The sequence below is a fragment of the Podarcis melisellensis genome (genome assembly GCF_964234715.1).
Source record: "Podarcis melisellensis genome assembly, chromosome: 12".
Classification (NCBI taxonomy): Eukaryota; Metazoa; Chordata; class Lepidosauria; order Squamata; family Lacertidae; genus Podarcis; species Podarcis melisellensis.
Genome location: NC_138544.1, coordinates 38,812,366 through 38,830,604, shown reverse-complemented (window position 1 = coordinate 38,830,604; position 18,239 = coordinate 38,812,366). Strand labels below are relative to the sequence as shown.

The 18,239-nt window shown below is 43.1% G+C and overlaps 1 protein-coding gene across 1 annotated transcript in view; it reads left to right on the top strand.

Annotated features, from left to right (window-relative positions):
• The first annotated feature begins 14,553 nt into the window (after positions 1-14,553).
• Positions 14,554-18,239, top strand: part of LOC309353195 (uncharacterized protein C10orf67 homolog, mitochondrial) — a 48,411-nt gene continuing 44,725 nt past the window's right edge. The window contains exons 1-2 of the mRNA XM_081882460.1: positions 14,554-14,808; positions 17,627-17,747. Of these exons, the coding sequence (XP_081738586.1) occupies positions 14,639-14,808; positions 17,627-17,747 (291 nt within the window). The 5' untranslated portion in view covers positions 14,554-14,638. The remainder of the gene's footprint in view (positions 14,809-17,626; positions 17,748-18,239) is intronic.

Below are 18,239 nucleotides of genomic sequence, written 5' to 3'. Positions count from 1 at the left end.
AAGTTTGCTGACCCCTGCTGTAGCTCTTATACAACAGGAGGCATGCCCAAGCCTCTGTGGTTTTTACATGGAGGAGAGATTATGTAACAGCCAGCCATACTTACGAGAAAGCAGGGAAAAGAGAAAGGGCGTGCCTCTCTCCAGTTCAGATTTTAGCTCCACCCATTACTGTTCTGACATTTCCCACCCCTACTCTTGAGGTCCCCAGCCTCAGATGAATGTCCCTCCCAGCCCTGCCATTAAAAGAAATTCATGGGGAAAAGGGCATCTTAATCCATTTATGAATTAATAGCCAATGATTCTTAGGGTTACATGTAGCACCCAGTATTATAGTACTTATCAGCACAATAAGCCTACAAAGGGTGCCTTGACAGACTGGTCACCAAGCTCTGTCCTTGAAGAACCATTCCTTAAGTGACAACAACAGTGGAATGATATTGATGTGAATATTTAAGTTTCCGTTCTAGTGATTCATAGTTACCTTAACTGCCTCTGTGGTGTTCATGAATCAAGTTACAGCTTTTAACACACCAATATATTAATAGACATTTACCTAAATCACTTGTGATCTGAAACAGGTGCCATGTAGAGTGCAACCCGATTCTGATCTGACATAAACTAGTTGACCAATTATTTTTTGTTCACAGAAAGAGCGGGCGCAAACATTTTAATCCCTTTAACTGCTGAATTAGAACCAGATATTGACATAAAGTCATCTTCCTTGAAAGACAAGTCATGCATTACTGAGGGAGAGACATAAGGATTAAATATTATATATATATTATTTTATATAATTTCATTATATGATAAAATTATATATATTCAAAATTAAGATTTTAAAATTATATTCATTTTACTGTTTACAATGGTTTTCCCATGCCATCTCACAAATCTTCCGTTGTCCTAGAATGCAGCTGAATCAGAACAACACATAATAGATCAGAATTCTGAAATGCAGAATTTCTCTTCCATTTTTACAGAGCAAACCTATGCATATTTATTCAGTACTGAGACCCACCGCATTCAATGAGACTCCCATTGCATGTGAGCATGCACAGGATTGCACCCTAAATCCCTGATTTATGCAACAAGATCCCCAGTCTTTATACACCCACTGAACAACCAAATGTCTATTGAGTAACCGGATTTGGAATTATGGATGTGGGAGGTAATTCTACAATTATTAACAACCCTGAAGTTGCTTTTGTTAAAAAAAGAAGTTCAGCCTCCTATCACTAAAATGATCTTAAGACTGGATGTTCAAGTTGCTGCTGTACTGGGACAAAGGCAAAGAGAAAGGAGATCAGGCTCTAGTGGTAGGTAGTTTGGTGATTTGCAGATGATCAGCAAGGTTTTCTTACTTCCAGTAATTTTCCAACAGCAAGTAAAACTGAATGAAGAAGAAAAAAATCTCTGCTGTTGCTCACCTTGTGCTAATAGCTTATCTCTTAGCAGGAGCAGCCAACACCCTTCAGATGTTTCTGGACTATAAATCCCATTATCTCTGGCCACTGGCCATGCTCCCTCTGGTTGATGGGAGTTGTAGTGCCACAATGGTTACAGCTGCGGCCATACTTGTAAAATAAGACTATTAATTTGAACAGATCTTAGTGCAACTCTTCTGACCACATTGTGACTTTTGCTTTGGATCACGAGTAACTCAAGATTCACATTTGTATTTGTACAGCTTAAGGGGCACAGTAGGTAATTGATGCCACTCCCCTCCTTACCTACTGTTCCATATTCCTTAGCTTTCTGAACCTGGTGGTCCTAACGAAAGGAAACAGAGCAGAATTCGCAAGTCTGGAGGCTGCCCACCTCTAACCCAGGAGGAACCAAAGATGCTAAGCATTTGTTGCCATCTTAAAGCCTTCACTTTGGTAAGGAGATGTCAACTGACAGTGCACAGTGACAGGCAGTGCTGACTACCCTGACCCTGGTTTCACTCTTCCAGGTTACCTTCTTCTCTAGCACTTCAGTCTTTCAGTGCTCTGATCCCAGTGGCCTGAGAGAGGGGGAGGTACTGGGAAATGGGGAGGGGCTGCAGCTCAATGGCAGAGCATCTGCTTTGCATGCAGGTTCAGTCTCTGGGAGAGACCCCTCTCTGAAATCCTGGTGCCAGTCATTGAAGACCATGTTGAACTAGCTGTACCTATGACCTGACTCGGTATAAGGTAAGCTCCTGTGTTTAAAGCAGGGGAATGAAGGGTATATATGTCACTTGCTATGTCCAGCGGCCCTCCATTTCTATCACACATCAGATGTCACAAATAGAAACACAGGAGCATGAGAATCAAATATAAATGATTATTTCACAGGTCTACTGTGAGGCTGAATGGCAAGGCTGTAATTCACTCCACTTAGAGGTGTTATATAACTGGCTAACAGCAAATATTTCATAAGTTAAATTCTACCTTTGAGTAGAAGTTAAATTACTTAACATAATTCTCAATTTCAAAAGGAATAATTTAGTCACCTGCGCTGCAGTTGAGGACATTCTAGTTCTAATACATCAGGAGGAATTTCATGAGCTTTGGAGCCAAGTTCTTTGGTTACATTTCTTTGAGCAAAGGCAAGAGGGTGAATCAAAGGAAGAGTGTGGAATTTGTAATGCTTTAAAAATTTCCACTCTTTAAAGCTTCTGTATAATCTTTTAAAACTGGAAAACATTAACACATTTGTCACATTTAAGGAATTCAAAGTAGTACTTGATGTGACTTCATTGAAAGCATACGGTGACATTATGTTCCCCCTTGAATATCTATCTGAATGATTCAGTGTAAAAGTGATCCTCGACATTCCACTGTCTCTTAGCAACTGTCCTGACAGAGCTGACAGACTTGGCATCTCTAGGAAAGCGATACTTTCAGAATGAGCGTCAATGACATCAAAGTACCTCACTCAAACTGAAGGCAACATTGGCTTTTTTTTTTTAAGCGGCATACGCATGCTACTTTTTTTACATGTTAAAAATAGGAAATGCACAACAGTAATTATTTGGGGTTTTTCACACCTTGTGTAACTACAAGAAAAAAAAAAGAGTATGCATTTCCTCCCCAGAGGACAGCGCATACACCTAAACTCACAAACTTACCATACTTTGAGTATTTCACAAGCATGAAAACAGGAATCATAATAATAGAATCAGAGACTCATAGAACCTGAAAGGTACCATGAGGGTCATCTAGTCCAACCCTTACAATGCAGGAATCTTTCACCCAGCATGGAGCTCGAAACCACAACCCTGATATTAAATGTCTCATGCTCTACCAACTGAGCTATCTATGGTTAGGAGTTTCAATTTACCTTACTGTTTGGGGGCTCCTTAGAATATTCCAGCACCCCCTGCATTTCTGCTCCAATCTCTAACTGCTAGACAGTAGACTAGATCAGTGTTTTTCAACCACTGTTCCGCGGCACACTAGTGTGCTGCGAGATGTTGCCTGGTGTGCCGTGGGGAAAATTGAAAAATCCGAAAGATTTTAAAATAAAGTATTTTATAATTTTTCATATTTCTGTTTACTTACTATTTCATAATAAAGTAATTATAAAATACTTTCTTTGTCTTTATTTGATTCCTATTCAAGAGAATTACTTTATATATGGTCAATATAGGCACAGAGTTAAATTTTTTAACATTTTCTAATGGTGGTGTGCCTCGTGATTTTTTTCATTAAACAAGTGTGCCTTTGCCCAAAAAAGGTTGAAAAACACTGGACTAGATTATCCAATGAACAGGTTCCTTGGTAAAGGATGGAGTACGAGAGTCTGTTAGGGTGGTCAGGTGCAGAAGAGGACAGAGGTCTTACACCTTTCCACAGCTGTGCAGAGGGGATTTAAGCATGTGTATCTTGGGCTGGGGCATAGCTGTCAACATTTCCCTTTTTTAAGGGAAATTCCCTTATTCTGAATAGGATTCCTTGCTAGAAAAGGGAAAAGTTGACAGCTATGGACTGGGGGTTCAAAGTGCTGAACAATGCTGACCTGGATTCAGACCCTGTTGACTTCCCTTACACTCAAACGGGGTGTGAAGAAGGCCAAAAAAAGCGAGTGACCTTAAAATGGAATCTCCTGTTTTTGTACAAATGCAGTACAGTGGTACCTCGGGTTACAGACGCTTCAGGTTACAGACTCTGCTAACCCAGAAATAGTACCCCAGAAATAGTAAGAACTTTGCTTCAGGATGAGAACAGAAATCACACAGCAGCGGTGCAGCAGCAGCAGCAGGAGGCCCCATTAGCTAAAGTGGGGCTTCAGGTTAAGAACAGTTTCAGGTTAAGAACTGACCTCCAGAACAAATTAAGTTCTTAACCCGAGGTACAGTACCACTGTACAATCATCGTTGGTTGCATTGCCAGGTCTCCATAGATCCTGTGCTCACTTGCTGTCTCTTGTATGGATGCGCAAGGGAAATTTGGGGGCCTGCATACTGTTATGTTGACTGTCAAGGGTCTTCAAAGCCACCATCTGGACAGGCCAACTAGGTATCTGAATGAATCTGCTGGATCAAAGAATTGCCTCAGAACAGACCAAAATATAAACACTCTATACAGAAGTTGCTGCTTTTACACAGTAGCCAAAGCATGTCAGAAATGTGAAGCTGGACATTTTAAATAAATTGTGTATGGTTCCGCAAGTCATTGAATTTATTTACATTTATTCTTATGGCTTTGCAATCCATAAGACCTATAGCCTTAAACATATAAAATCTCTGACCAACTCAGCCCATGCTGCAACGTAGCATTCATGAAGGGACGCAGTGACTGCCAGCAATGCCGTTGAAATGTCACTGCCTGTCAGCTCGCCAGACATTCTTTGTGACACTGCAACTATGCTATGCATATACTTAGAATCAGCATTCCTACAAATGATGTAAGTTACATACTCAGTGGTAAAATGCGTGTGTCAGTATTATGAACTGGTCTTTACGAGAAGATGTGCTTTTTATTTCTAAAGCACAAGTAAGTTAGACTGGGCTTCCAGTAACATTTAAGAGTAACGGGGCAAGGTTAGAAATGGGGTGAATTAAATAAATAAAACCACTTCTATCCTGCATTTCCTCAATAAGCCCAACATGGCTCACAGCACAAGTTTTTTTTTAAAAAAGAGCAACTTAACAATTTTAAAAACAATTTGGTATCAGAAATAAATAACTGGCTTCCTATCTCCCTGCCGTGGGACGCGGGTGGCGCTGTGGGTTAAACCACAGAGCCTAGGACTTGCCGATCAGAAGGTCGGCGGTTCGAATCCCCGCGATGGGGTGAGCTCCCGTTGCTCAGTCCCAACTCCTGCCAACCTAGCAGTTTGAAAGCACGTCAAAGTGCTAGTAGATAAATAGGTACCATTCCAGCGGAAAGGTAAACGGCGCTTCCGTGCGCTGCTCTGGTTTGCCAGAAGCAGCTTAGTCATGCTGGCCACATGACCTGGAAGCTGTATGCCGGCTCCCTCGGCCAATAAAGAGAGATGAGCGCCGCAACCCCAGAGTCAGTCATGACTGGACCTAATGGTCAGGGATCCCTTTACCTTTATCTCCCTGCCAGGGAGAAGGTTCAACTCCAATTACCAGGTGCCTGGGGACTGCGGGAGAAAGGGAAAAGGACACTCTGGTCCTGTCCATCAGCCAAAGGACCCTGAGCAAACATTTGTTACTGAAGCAAGAACAGCAGCCAGGGAAGATCAGCTAGATAAATAAGACCCACTTACAGCATATGGCTTCATTTTGGTCTCCTTTCTCTTCCTTTGTGTGTCTTTTCAAGTTTGCAGCTAGACTGACAACAGGGCCTGCCTCTCTTGCTTGATGTCAGCCACTTTTCGGAGTTAATGGTTGTCTGAAAAACGGGATAAAACAAGATAAAAATAAATAAATTCAATAAAGCAGCCATAAAAGAGGAAAACAACAGAGCGACAAAAGATAAAAAAGGCAGTAACCATTAGAGGGCTTGTCCACAGGCGCTGCTCACCCATCATCCATCCTGATTCCCTTGCACAAAGCCTAGGTGGGAGTCCAGTTTATATGGAACATTCACTCTTGAGCTGTTTACAGGGAGGCGGTATGACAATGAGCACTCATCCTGCATTGATCCTGCTTTGCTAGTAGGGTGTGTATTACACATCGTCCCATTAATCGCTCGATTGTCCCATACAGTTCAATGCATTTTCACATCCCTTTCCAAACCACAAACAAAAAGAAACCATTCGAAAAAAGTGGATGTGTTGCGCTAGAGCAAAGTATCACTTTAATTGTGCAAAGCTAAAATTCCAGTGTGCACTTGAATGCATTCTGCAAAACCACAACAATTCAAAATGCTTCCCAAAATAAGGAAGCAATTGTTCTACATCTTGCCATACACCTTTGTATCTTCTATAAACATGCATGAAAATATCCATGCTGCAGTCACTAGAAGGGCCACCGAAAATGCTGGATTTTGTGAAAAGCGATTTCTCTGATGTATGTCACCTGCCTCTCCACCCCACCCCTGCCATTTATGCAAAAAGTCTACTTCTCTGCTGCAGTCAGGGAAAGAAAGCATATTATGTGCGTAGGCGCAATCTCATGGTTCTGCTAATAAAGAAAATGTCTCCCACACTTCAAAGTTTAGTAATCATTGATTGCTGGGCACATTCCAAGGAGCATTTGGATTATACAGGAGGAAAACCACAACAGAGCAAACAACTCTGGCAAAACACTGGTATCCAATGACGTCAGCCACAATGCTGCGCTAACAGCTACTTTACTAAATATAAGACGGGCAAAGACTACAAGTGGAACATTTGCAAATAGTGAAGGAGGGAGCTATACTTTCCTTCACTCTGCCTGCTCCCTTGAAGAATCCTGACTTATGCCAACCCTATTCCTTTAGCAGTTGTTCTTTTTGTTTATCCAGCCTAATTTATATTGTAAATAAACAGCTTGGACAGAGATGTGTCATCTGTGTTCTGTAAATACCTTGCACAGTGTTGCAAGCAATTGAATGTTGAGCAGCAGTTACCATACCAGCAAGGAATGTTACATATTGTTTTGTGATATACCCACTTCCACAAAGAGCAGCAAGCTCCTGGGGCCACTGTATGTTGGTGGTTTGAGCCCAGCCAGGGATGGCTGTGGGCAGGATTCCCTCAGGATCCCCTGCAACTCTACAATTCTATGATTTAATGCTGATGCCTCTTTTTGGATATGGATGATGCTGTTCTGGCTACAAAAGGACTGGCATCCAAAGAATTGGGCTTCCTATTACGGTAGTATATATGATGATGATTATATCCAGGGCAGTTTAACCATATTTTATGTCTCCTAGGTAACAACAGGCAAAAATATGATTAACCATTATCAAATTTTAATTATTACATAATTAATGGAAACCATTATTTTTTATTTATGTATTTAAATTTCCTTGTTGCAAAATTGTACACACAAAATTGTATGGACTTAAATCATAAAACATGACGTGCCTAACAAAAAATGGGTCACTAGGGGAATAAACTACTCAACGTATTATTTTACAGTACATAATAATGAGATAATTACTGTAAACTGGTAAAATGAGTCATTCAGAAAATCAGCCTGGAAAACAGGAGGGTGATAGGCGTGAGCTAATGAGTGGTGCCTGCTTATCTATGCCATACTGCAATATATGCTGCAAGTATTTCTCATCTCTGTGTTGTTTCATTTGTATATTTAATAAAATCACACCATACAGTGTAAAAATTATATTTGTTTTTCTCTCCCCTTGCCACTTTCAGTTTTTGCAACAGCTTTTCCATTATGGCTGTTTGCCAGATTATATTATACCACTGATCAATATTCATCAAGTGGAAAACAATTCTAAATTATATTTAATTATGTAACCTTACAAACATGCTCCAGCACATCATCCATGTTGCCGCTTAAATATTCCAAAATCAATCACATATCCTTCTGAATTTTAATTTGAATACAATGAGGCTGCCATGTCCAACTTTTCTAAAAGTTTTTAAAAGTTCCTCTGATTTCAGTAGAAAAGCTGAACGCTGATTAAAACACCCCCATTCACACTTTGAAGACATTAGAGGACTGTGCTTTCCTGGGAGTCTGAGTCCCATCGATCTCAATGGGGCTTAGTTTTGAGAAGACACACACAGAACTTCAATGGCACAAAAACTTTTGGGAGAGGCTGTAATTCAGAGGTATCAGGCTGGGAAACATCACTGTCTGCAATGTGAGCACTATTGCCAATCAGATTAGGTAGCACAGAGCGAGATTAACCAGTGATCTGATTTATGATAAAGCAGTTTAATATCTCATAAATACTCTTCCATTAATGGGGGCAGGGAATGCTTTCATCCTTCTTAGAAACTAGGAATCGCTCTGTGTGGTGCTATAAATAAGTCCCAGGGATTCAATAAATGGTAAGTTATGACAAATAACAAGTGTTCTCCAAATTCCAGTTGCCTCTTGCTACAGTGGTACCTCGTGTTACATACGCTTCAGGTTACAGACTCCGCTAACCCAGAAATAGTACCTTGGGTTAGGAACTTTGCTTTAGGATGAGAACAGAAATCATGCTCCGGCGGCACAGTGGCAGCAGGAGGCCCCATTAGCTAAAGTGGTGCTTTAGGTTAAGTACAGTTTCAGGTTAAGATCAGACCTCCGGAATGAATTAAGTACTTAACCTGAGGTACCACTGTATTCCTGTGCCAACATTCCACTTTGAAATCTAGCTCAGCATCCTAATCTCCTGGTGGGCAACCAGATCTACTTGCGGGAAATCTGCAAGCAGGACATGAGCACCAGAGCACTTTCCCCTTTCACAGTTGCCAGCAACTGGAATTTAGAAGCTTTACTACCTCCGACTGTGGAGGCAGAGCGTAGCCATCATGACTAGTAGCGATTGAGAGCCTTATCCTCCATGAATTTGTCCAATCCTTCTTTTAAGGCCACCCAAGTCAGTGGCTCTGAATCATGTCACAGTTGGTGGAACATGAGGGTTGTGGGTTTGAGCAACACATTGGGCAAAAGATGCTTGCCTCGCAGGCAGTTGGAGTAGATGTCCCTCGTGGTCCCTTCCAATTCTACAATTCCACGATTCTATCCAACAACATATGGCTTCCCCTGTCCTAGTCTACTTGAGAGATGACCCCATTGAATGCAATGGGACATTTTTCTGAGTAGACATGTACTGTATTGGATTACACAGTAAGGCTGCAGTCCTGAACACAAGTACTTGGGGGCCAACCCCAGTGGATGCATTGGGACTTACTTTAAAGTAAACATCCCTAAACTGTTCTGTTAAACTATCTTCCTTTTGGGTAACATTTCTAATGCATAATTTGATCCATCAGTCAAGTAAATGGAAATAGTACAGTGAGGCCTCTAGCAAGCACATGTCCTAATAAGTGCTAGAAAAATATCCCTATAATGAGAATAATATTACTTTGAAGACATTCCACTCCACCAAGGATTAGACGGCACACCCACTCTCCTGGCCAGCAAATAGTTTTGAGGGTTGGGATGCTTTAATCATATAACACTTACATTGCTAAGTGATGTACATAGGTAAAAAAACAAACAAGACAAACTTATTTACATTCATGCATGGCATTTTAATGTAACTATATTTGTGTTTATCTGTCTGGGTGTCTATAGAAACCTTCTGTCCAACAATGAATAACTAAAGTCAGTAGCTGCTGGGAAATGGTTCGTTTCTGGTGTGAAATATGCTTCATAAATTTCACTGCAATCATTAATATTAATAGTTAGCACAATATTTCTCTGTGACTTGATCGCTATAACTGATTGCTATCACGGTGTGCTTATTGGGTGAGCTGGTAGCGTTCAAGTGTCATATTCCACCTTTCTCCATACATAAATTATTATGAAAGTATTATGCACTGCCTATGATCACTGGAACCCTCTCGCTGCCTCTTGCTTTGCATTACAGTGGGAGATATTGGAACCTGTTTCTTCTGCCAGAACTCATGGAAGTGCAAAGGGCAGGGTGGAAGAAAGGGATCTATTACAGGCTCAGAGTACAGTAATCCCACCCATACCTTTCTTTATGTTGTCATAAACTATTGTACAGGCTGCCTGGCTATAATGCTAGACCTTCTCCCTCTCTGCTCACAACCCCAAAATACAGAGCAAGTGGGTCCTGCAACAAAATGTTGTATTGCACCCCCAGACACTGACTGCTAGCTGGGCAGGTCCTCAGGGAGCAGGGAGTGTGGGCTGAATATGGCCACAACCTTTTTGGTTATAGTTATATCAAAGTTTGATGCAAAGATCCACTTATCAAACAGCCTGTCCACTGGAATATGCCGGAGCTAGCCTACCTGCTGGACCCACCAAGAGTTGGTTGCTGGACTATGGGTCCCACCAGTGTTGCCCAAAGATTGTGATTCCTGCTGGCCACCTGGGTATGGGGCAACCTGCCCAATCCCCTGAGGCATTCTGTTCCTACCTCCTCCAGACCACCTATAAGGATTCCTTCACTGTCTATGGATCCTGCCTAATGCCCACCCCACCAATGAGTCGTGACAGGTGCACACAAAAACCTCAACCAGTAAACATACCCTTGCTACAGGAAAGGCAGAAATGTTGGGGATAATTCAGACTAAAATTCCCAAGTGTCAAAAGAAGGTTATTTATGTATGCCACTACTGTGGCCCATGTTTTGTTGGCCCCAAAATGGAAAATGAGCGAGGTCCCAACTAAAGAAGAATGGCAACTTAAGCTGACAGAATATGTGCAGCTTGCAGATTTAACATATAGAATAAGAGAACAAGAAGAACATGTGTTTAGAGAAGATTGGAAAATGTTTATTGAATATATGGGGGAAAGTTGTATACACTTCAGAACGCTGGCAGCATTAAGATAAATTCAACAGTGTAAATAAGTTTTGATGGATGTAATAATGGAATACTGAATGGTTTAGTTCTTGTAAAAATATGCAGGGATTTATGATACGCAAAATGAAGCATGGAAAGAGAAGAAGGAAAGTCATTGATATTTTAAGGATGTTTAAATGAGTATTTTAAATTGTAAAACAAAATTATACAAAAAAAAGGAAAGGCAAAAATATAAACTGCAGTGTGAACAATATATATATATATATATATCCCAGCCACAAACTATCATCCAAGCAAGAACAGTTACAATGGAGAAAGGGTGGGTGGGGAAGAAGGCTTTGTCATGGCCACGCTGCCTTAAATAGCCTCGGCATAGATCAGAGAAAGCAAGTCTTCCCTCTGGACCGTGCCAAAGCCCTGCCCACTGCAACACAGCAGCCACTCTAGAAGAAGAAGAAGAAGAGGAGTTTGGATTTGATATCCCGCTTTATCACTACCCTAAGGAGTCTCAAAGCGGCTCACATTCTCCTTTCCCTTCCTCCCCCACAACAAACACTCTGTGAGGTGAGTGGGGCTGAGAGACTTCAGAGAAGTGTGACTAGCCCAAGGTCACCCAGCAGCTGCATGTGGAGGAGCGGAGACGCAAACCCGGTTCCCCAGATTACGAGACTACCGCTCTTAACCACTACACCACACTGGCTCTCACTGGCTCTCTCCCCCTTGGCAGCCTTGTGCCAGGCTGGTAGCACAACTCGGGCGCTCCGTGGAGTGGCAACAACTCAAGAACTGTTGCATGCTGTTGTTGAGGATTAAAGCTACTGCATCCTATTCATTTTTTCTCTCCTTACCCAACCCCATTCCACATGCAACTGCCAGTCAGCACTGTATGGTCACTGAGCATTCTCAATCCTTACTTGCCTCTTTGGGGAGTTCCCAGCCCCCTAGGGATTCCCCCCACCCATAAAGATGGTTTGTTTGCAAGGGGTTTCTCAAGTCTATGGGTACCTCTCTCCAAGTTTTGGCTACATGAGGAAATGCACTCACAGCCTGAACACTAGAAATGGCAGGAGCAATGCACAGTTATAGCACCTAGTCCTAGACCATGGGTAGGCAAACTAAGGCCTGGGGGCCGGATCTGGCCCAATCGCCTTCTAAATCTGGCCCGTAGACGGTCCGAGAATCAGCGTGTTTTTACATGAATAGAATGTGTCCTTTTATTTAAAATGCACATCTGGGTTGCTTGTGGGGCCTGCCTGGTGTTTTTACATGGGTAGAATGTGTGCATTTATTTATTTAAAATGCATCTCTGGGTTATTTGTGGGGCATAGGAATTCGTTTTTCAAAATATAGTCCGGCCCCCCCACAAGGTCTGAGGGACAGTGGACCGGCCCCCTGCTGAAAAAGTTTACTGACCCCTGTCCTAGACTCACCTACAAGGGTTGAATGCTTGTGCCAGCATGCTCTAGTATGGAGGATCTGGCAGCAAATCTATTACTCTCCTTTAAATACTAGGACCAGCATCCCCCATCCCCCCCGCGTTTCATAAAACTGAGACCTTTCCGAATAGAGATCTTTGCTGGTTTTCAAAAAGTGAACCTCTAAATCATGTTCACACCCACGCCAGAAATTATTGCAGATATTATAGCTTTTTTACCCATTCCATTAATCATGTACATTTGCATTGCTATAGTTACGTGCCTCTTTTGGAAGGAAGGACAGAACCATTTTGTACGTCACTTTTCCTCACAGGACACAATGAAAGATTAATAAAAGAAATGTAGAAAAAAAAAGACATTCAACACCAGTAAATACAGGAAGACACAATTATGTCATTAATTCTGTTTGCTGTATCTAAATTCAGACACTGCATGTAGACTCATCCCAAGCTATCTTTAAGGCAGAAAACTGTGTCATCAGAACGTTCCTTGAACAGTTAAAAATGGGTGGTTATTCAAGCTTACTGTAAGAAGGCCTTGTCTGATCTGCAAAAGATTTGCTGCAAGACTCCTGCTCTGGGTGCAACAGGTCTGTTCAAATCCCATGCAAACAATATAAAATAGGTGGTATTTGGGCGGGAAGGGCCTAAGTTTGGTGATAGAGCATCTACTTTGCATGCAGGAGGTCCCAAGCTCAGTTGTCTGTGCCTCACAAAGCAATGCTACCAAAGAATCACTTTACCACAGCAATGGAGGAACCTCAGACCTGGGTGCCAAATTCTGCCCTCTTAACATCTCTATCTGGCCCAGGTGACCCTGCACATGCGACACCCCCTTCTTCCCTAGCCACACCTTTCACTGGTCCTGTTTCACATTTTTCCTAGGTAATTTTGCTTGGTTGCAATGTGTCCTTGAGCTGTGGCAATGCCTCCTGCTTCCCTGGATGGAGGAATGTGCATTGCAGAGCTGGTTAACCCCCTGACATTTGGGTGGCTGCAAAGTAGCCTGCTGTACCGAGGTAGGAGTCACATGCATTGCTCTGCCTACTTTTGCCTCCAGCCTCACCCACCCTTGGCATCTAGACATAGAGGGTTGTCCACAAAAGAACAGAACCCGCCCTCTGCCCCCTGAATAACCCTACAAGGCTTCTGGCTGTCAGAAGAGACCATACTGGGTTTGAGGCCAACCAATAGCCTGACTCAATATAAAGTACCTTAATTCATAGTGTTTCTTCTGTCTTGTCAACCACAACCTCAGTCCTGTCTGTAAAAACAGAACAAAAATTGTACAGTGGTACCTCGGGTTAAGTACTTAATTCGTTCCGGAGGTCCGTTCTTAACCTGAAACTGTTCTTAACCTGAAGCACCACTTTAGCTAACGGTGTCTCCTGCTGCCGCCACACCGCCACAGCACGATTTCTGTTCTCATCCTGAAGCGAAGTTCTTAACCTGAGGTACTATTTCTGGGTTAGAAGAGTCTGTAAGCTGAAGCATATGTAACCCAAGGTACCACTGTACAGGCTTGAGTAGGCCCAGAAACTGTGTTCAGTACTGCAATAACATAAAAAGATTAAGAGGGTTTCTTTGAAAACGTGCAGAGTACACTCCCTCAATCAGATGGGAGGGTTTGAGGATATGACTCTCAACTTGCACAGACTCAGACCCAGGCAGCCAATATGGAGCCTGAGGGAAGCGGCCTCAAAACCTACCCTCCATTTTAGCCTTAGGCACAGGAGTGATGTTAGGCAAACTCTGCATCCGGGAGGGTAAGGTAAAGTTAAAGGACCTCTGTCCAGTTGAATTCAACTATGGGGTGTGGCACTCATCTCGCTTCAAAAAGAGGGAGCTGGCATTTGTCCACAGACAGCTTTCCGGGTCATGTGGCCAGCATGACTAAACCGCTTCTGGCGCAACGGAACACCGTGACAAGTGCCAGAGCGCACGGAAACACCATTTACCTTCTCACCCACTTCCCACCTGTTTATCTACTTGCACTGGTGTGCTTTCAAACTGCTAGGTTGGTAGAAGCTGGGACAGAGCAACGGGAGCTCACTCCATAGCGGGGATGCGAACTGCCGACCTTCTGATCGGCAAGCCCTAGGCTCTGTGGTTTCGACCACAGCGCCACCCGCTCCCTCCAATCTGAGAGGATGGGCAGAGGTGCCCCTGGGTGATTCTTCATGCCCATTCGTGGCTCCATGAATGGAGGGGGAAAGTAGGCAGAAGGGGAGGGAAAGAACTCTGCAGGAAATCATCATTCCTCCTTCCTAGAATGGAGAGCAGCAGCCCCTCCCTTTGAGTGCGCCCTGCTTGTCGCCATGGCACCCCCACCATTAGCTCCTGGCCAGCGTTGTTACTTGCTCTGAAAGAAGAGGAAAGATGGCCCAGTCCATATCTCTCCCCACCGTCCTCGTCCCTGAAGAAGAGGACATTGGTGCCACTGAGCGCGCACGGGCCCTGCAATCCACGCGGAGGCTGAGCATGTACCCCAACATCCTTGAGCTCCTGACACTGTATAACAGCTTTGATGAGTTGGAGCTGGACTACCGGTAACGCATCAGAGCTGCCTGCAGGGGGCGATGGGGGAAGCGAAGCAAAGGCATTCTTCCTCTCTTCTCCTTCCAATGAAGCTCTGTGGAGAATTCAAAAGCTTGTCTTTATATCTCACCGCCATTTTCTCCAAGTGGCTCAAGGAGGCGTGAAAATGATTCTCCCCCATTCTATCTTCAAAACAACCCTGTGGGGAAGGCTAGGCTGAGAAACTATGATTGGCCCCAAGTCAGTCAGCTTCATGGCTGACTGGGGGATTTGAAGTCAGGTCTCCTAGGTCCTAGTCCAGCAGTCTTACTGCCATACCACAATATAATACACCACATATAAGGCCCAATTGGGTCTGACTCTGGAGCAGATGCTGCTGGCTATTCATAGCTGCTAATTTGTGTTTTACTTTCTCAATTGTTTGTTTTACTTTTTAAAATATTGTTTTTATTTATTTATTAAAAATATATAATGCTTAATAAAAAACAAGTAATTTACATAAAAATAATAAAATTTCCTTAAAGCTAGATAAAAATTAAACAAAAGTATATATTCCAAAATGAAACTGAACAGTGTTCAAAAGAGAGAGTTAATATTTAAAGAGTCAGAGTCTAGGAAGTCTGGATAAATATAATTTATAAGAGACCTTTAAAGGTCATTACTGTCTTATCTCAAACTACCCGAGAGAGTGTGCATTCCAGAGGAGAGGTGCATAGCCTTATTCTGTGCTGTATATTCTATGTTTGTGAGCCACCGTGTGTTCCTCTTTTAAAGGAGGGGCAGAAAATAAAAACTAGATGATAAATAAATGGACTGTCTAGAATGAGGCAGCTTCCCATATATTTCTTCATTTGTTTTCCATTGAGTCTTGAAACCAGAGAATTGTCCTACCAGCTATCCCTCATTTAAGAATTAAATAGCACAATGTATTGCAAATCCCGTCATACTGAATGACTACATGGACACTCCAGATTTAATTGGCAACTCCATGCTTCCTTGCGCAATTCCAGAAGGTTGGCGGTTCGAATCCCCATGACAGGGTGAGCTCCCGTTGCTCAGTTCCAGCTCCTGCTCACCTAGCAGTTCGAAAGCACGTCAAAGTGCAAGTAGATAAATAGGTACCGCTCCGGCGGGAAGGTAAACGGCGTTTCCGTGCGCTGCTCTGGTTCACCAGAAGTGGCTTAGTCATGCTGGCCACATGACCCGGAAGCTGTACGCCAGCTCCCTTGGCCAATAAAGCAAGATGAGCGCCGCAACCCAGTCTGCCACGACTGGACCTAATGGTCAGGGGTCCCTTTACCTTTATGTCCCATTAATGTTGTGCACCAGAATTAGTTTCCTGGCATCTCCAGTTTATTCTCCAAGTGTAGAATGGTTTAAAACTTTCTGAACCAGCAAATGCCTCTATCATCCTTGCCATTAAAAATGGATGTTAAACTTTATCGCGTTGCTATTTAAAGAACTTGTAGATATGATGAGACTTACAAACAGGGAAGACTTGCATATTGCAGAAATGCGATCAGGGGAGTGGTTCTGAAAGATGTTAACGAAGAAGGCTATTTTTAAAAACCGAACTGGCATTTGTCCCCGTTTTGCATTAAGAGTTCCCCCTGCAAATGAGCCAAGTTTAGCCTGGGTGACGTACACATTGACTCAGTCTCATTCTACAGCTAAGAGACTAAGCAGCTGCCTTGACCACCTGTTCCCTGTTGCTGGAAAATCCAGTCATGCTTAGAATAGCAGCCACCTCCCAAAGATTTGTGTGTTGTCATTTCACCCACCTTGTTAATCTGGGCTTCCAAAACATTGCCACAGTGGAAGTCCTGGGAAGGAAGGAGGGGGACCCCTATACAGTAGTACCATTGAAGAGTGCACATGGCAGATGTAACCAAATGGTGATCCATCTGTGCTCCCCAGAGAAATAACATTTTGAAAATCTAAGCAGAGCTTAGCTTGGCCAGTGCCTTTTTGGGAGACTGCCTAGAATCTCCTATGCAAGCTGCTTTGAAAGCGGGTGTGGGATAAAAGTGAACCCAGTAACTGTATGAGTGATGGGATTTCCTTCTAGAATTATTCATTATTGGGGAACATATATATATAGACCCTCTTTGGGAGTGTCACTTTTTTGCTCCCCAAAATTTAGAGGGAAAACTCTGAAGCAGGGAGCTTTGTGGAGGATCCCCGCACAATTTAAGACCCTGATCTATGCTCTGCATTGTGCAGGCAGCTTCCACAAGTAAAGGTGAGGAGACTGCTGGATCAGGCCAATGGCCTATCTAGTGCCACATCCTGTTTTCACAACGGCCAACCAGATGTCTGTGGGAAGCCTGCAATCTGCATCTGAACATCAGAGAACTCCCCGCTTTTAGAGTTTCTCGCAACTGGTATTCAGAAGCATGTAGGTTGGTGGCCATCATTTCCTCCTGTGGTAGTGAGTTCCATAGGTTAACTATGCTTTGTGAAGAAGTAAATTGTTTTATCCTGAATCTTCCACCTTCAGGTTCATTGGATGTCCATGAGTTCTGGTGTTATGAGAGAGGAAGAAAAACTTTCCTGTATCTACTTCCTTGCTGCTGTGCAAAATTTTTATAGACTTCTGCTTCAGAAGTTCACCCTCCAGCTCATGAACAATAGGGAGCGGAATGGAGCTTCACATGCCTGTCCCCTCTCTTGCATTGCTTTTACACATGAGTAAAACACCTGAACGAAGCAATAACTTAAAAGCTTAATGGATAGTTTAGCAGATTATTGCTACTTTAAGCTGCACATTTGTTCGATATAATATATTTGCTGTTTCAACTAACTGTATTTCAACAAAAAATTCCATAGGCACACGATTTCAGATAACCTGAAAATAGGTTTTGGGATCTCAGATCATGCTACTCAAACAGATAAAAGTGAAATAGGAGATATAAAGGTCTTTATAGAAACGACAAGATCGTTATTACAGGTAAGCTGTTTTCTGCCCATCTCTCATGCAGAGCTTTGCTGGAATACATATGTGGCACTGTACCTGTTTACATGGCAGGCGGGTGGCACTGTGGTTTAAATCACTGTGCTGCTTGGACTTGCCAATCAGAAGGTCGGTGGTTCGAGGCCCCGCAACGAGGTGAGCTCCCGTTGCTCTGTCCCAGCTCCTGCCAACCTAGCAGTTCGAAAGCACACCAGTGCAAGTAGATTAATAGGTACTGCTCCGGCAGGGAAGGTAAACAGTGTTTTCGTGCGCTGCTCTGGCTTCGCCAAAAGCGGCTTAGTCATGCTGGCCACATGACCTGGAAAAACTGTCTGTGGAAGCGGACAAACGTCAGCTCCCTCGGGTTGTAAAGACAGATGAGCGCCGCAACCCCAAAGTCATTCGCAACTGGACTTAAGTGTCAGGGGTCCCTTTACCTTTACCTTTAGCTATTTACAAAGAGTAGCTAGTTCTTATTTTGTGCCAACA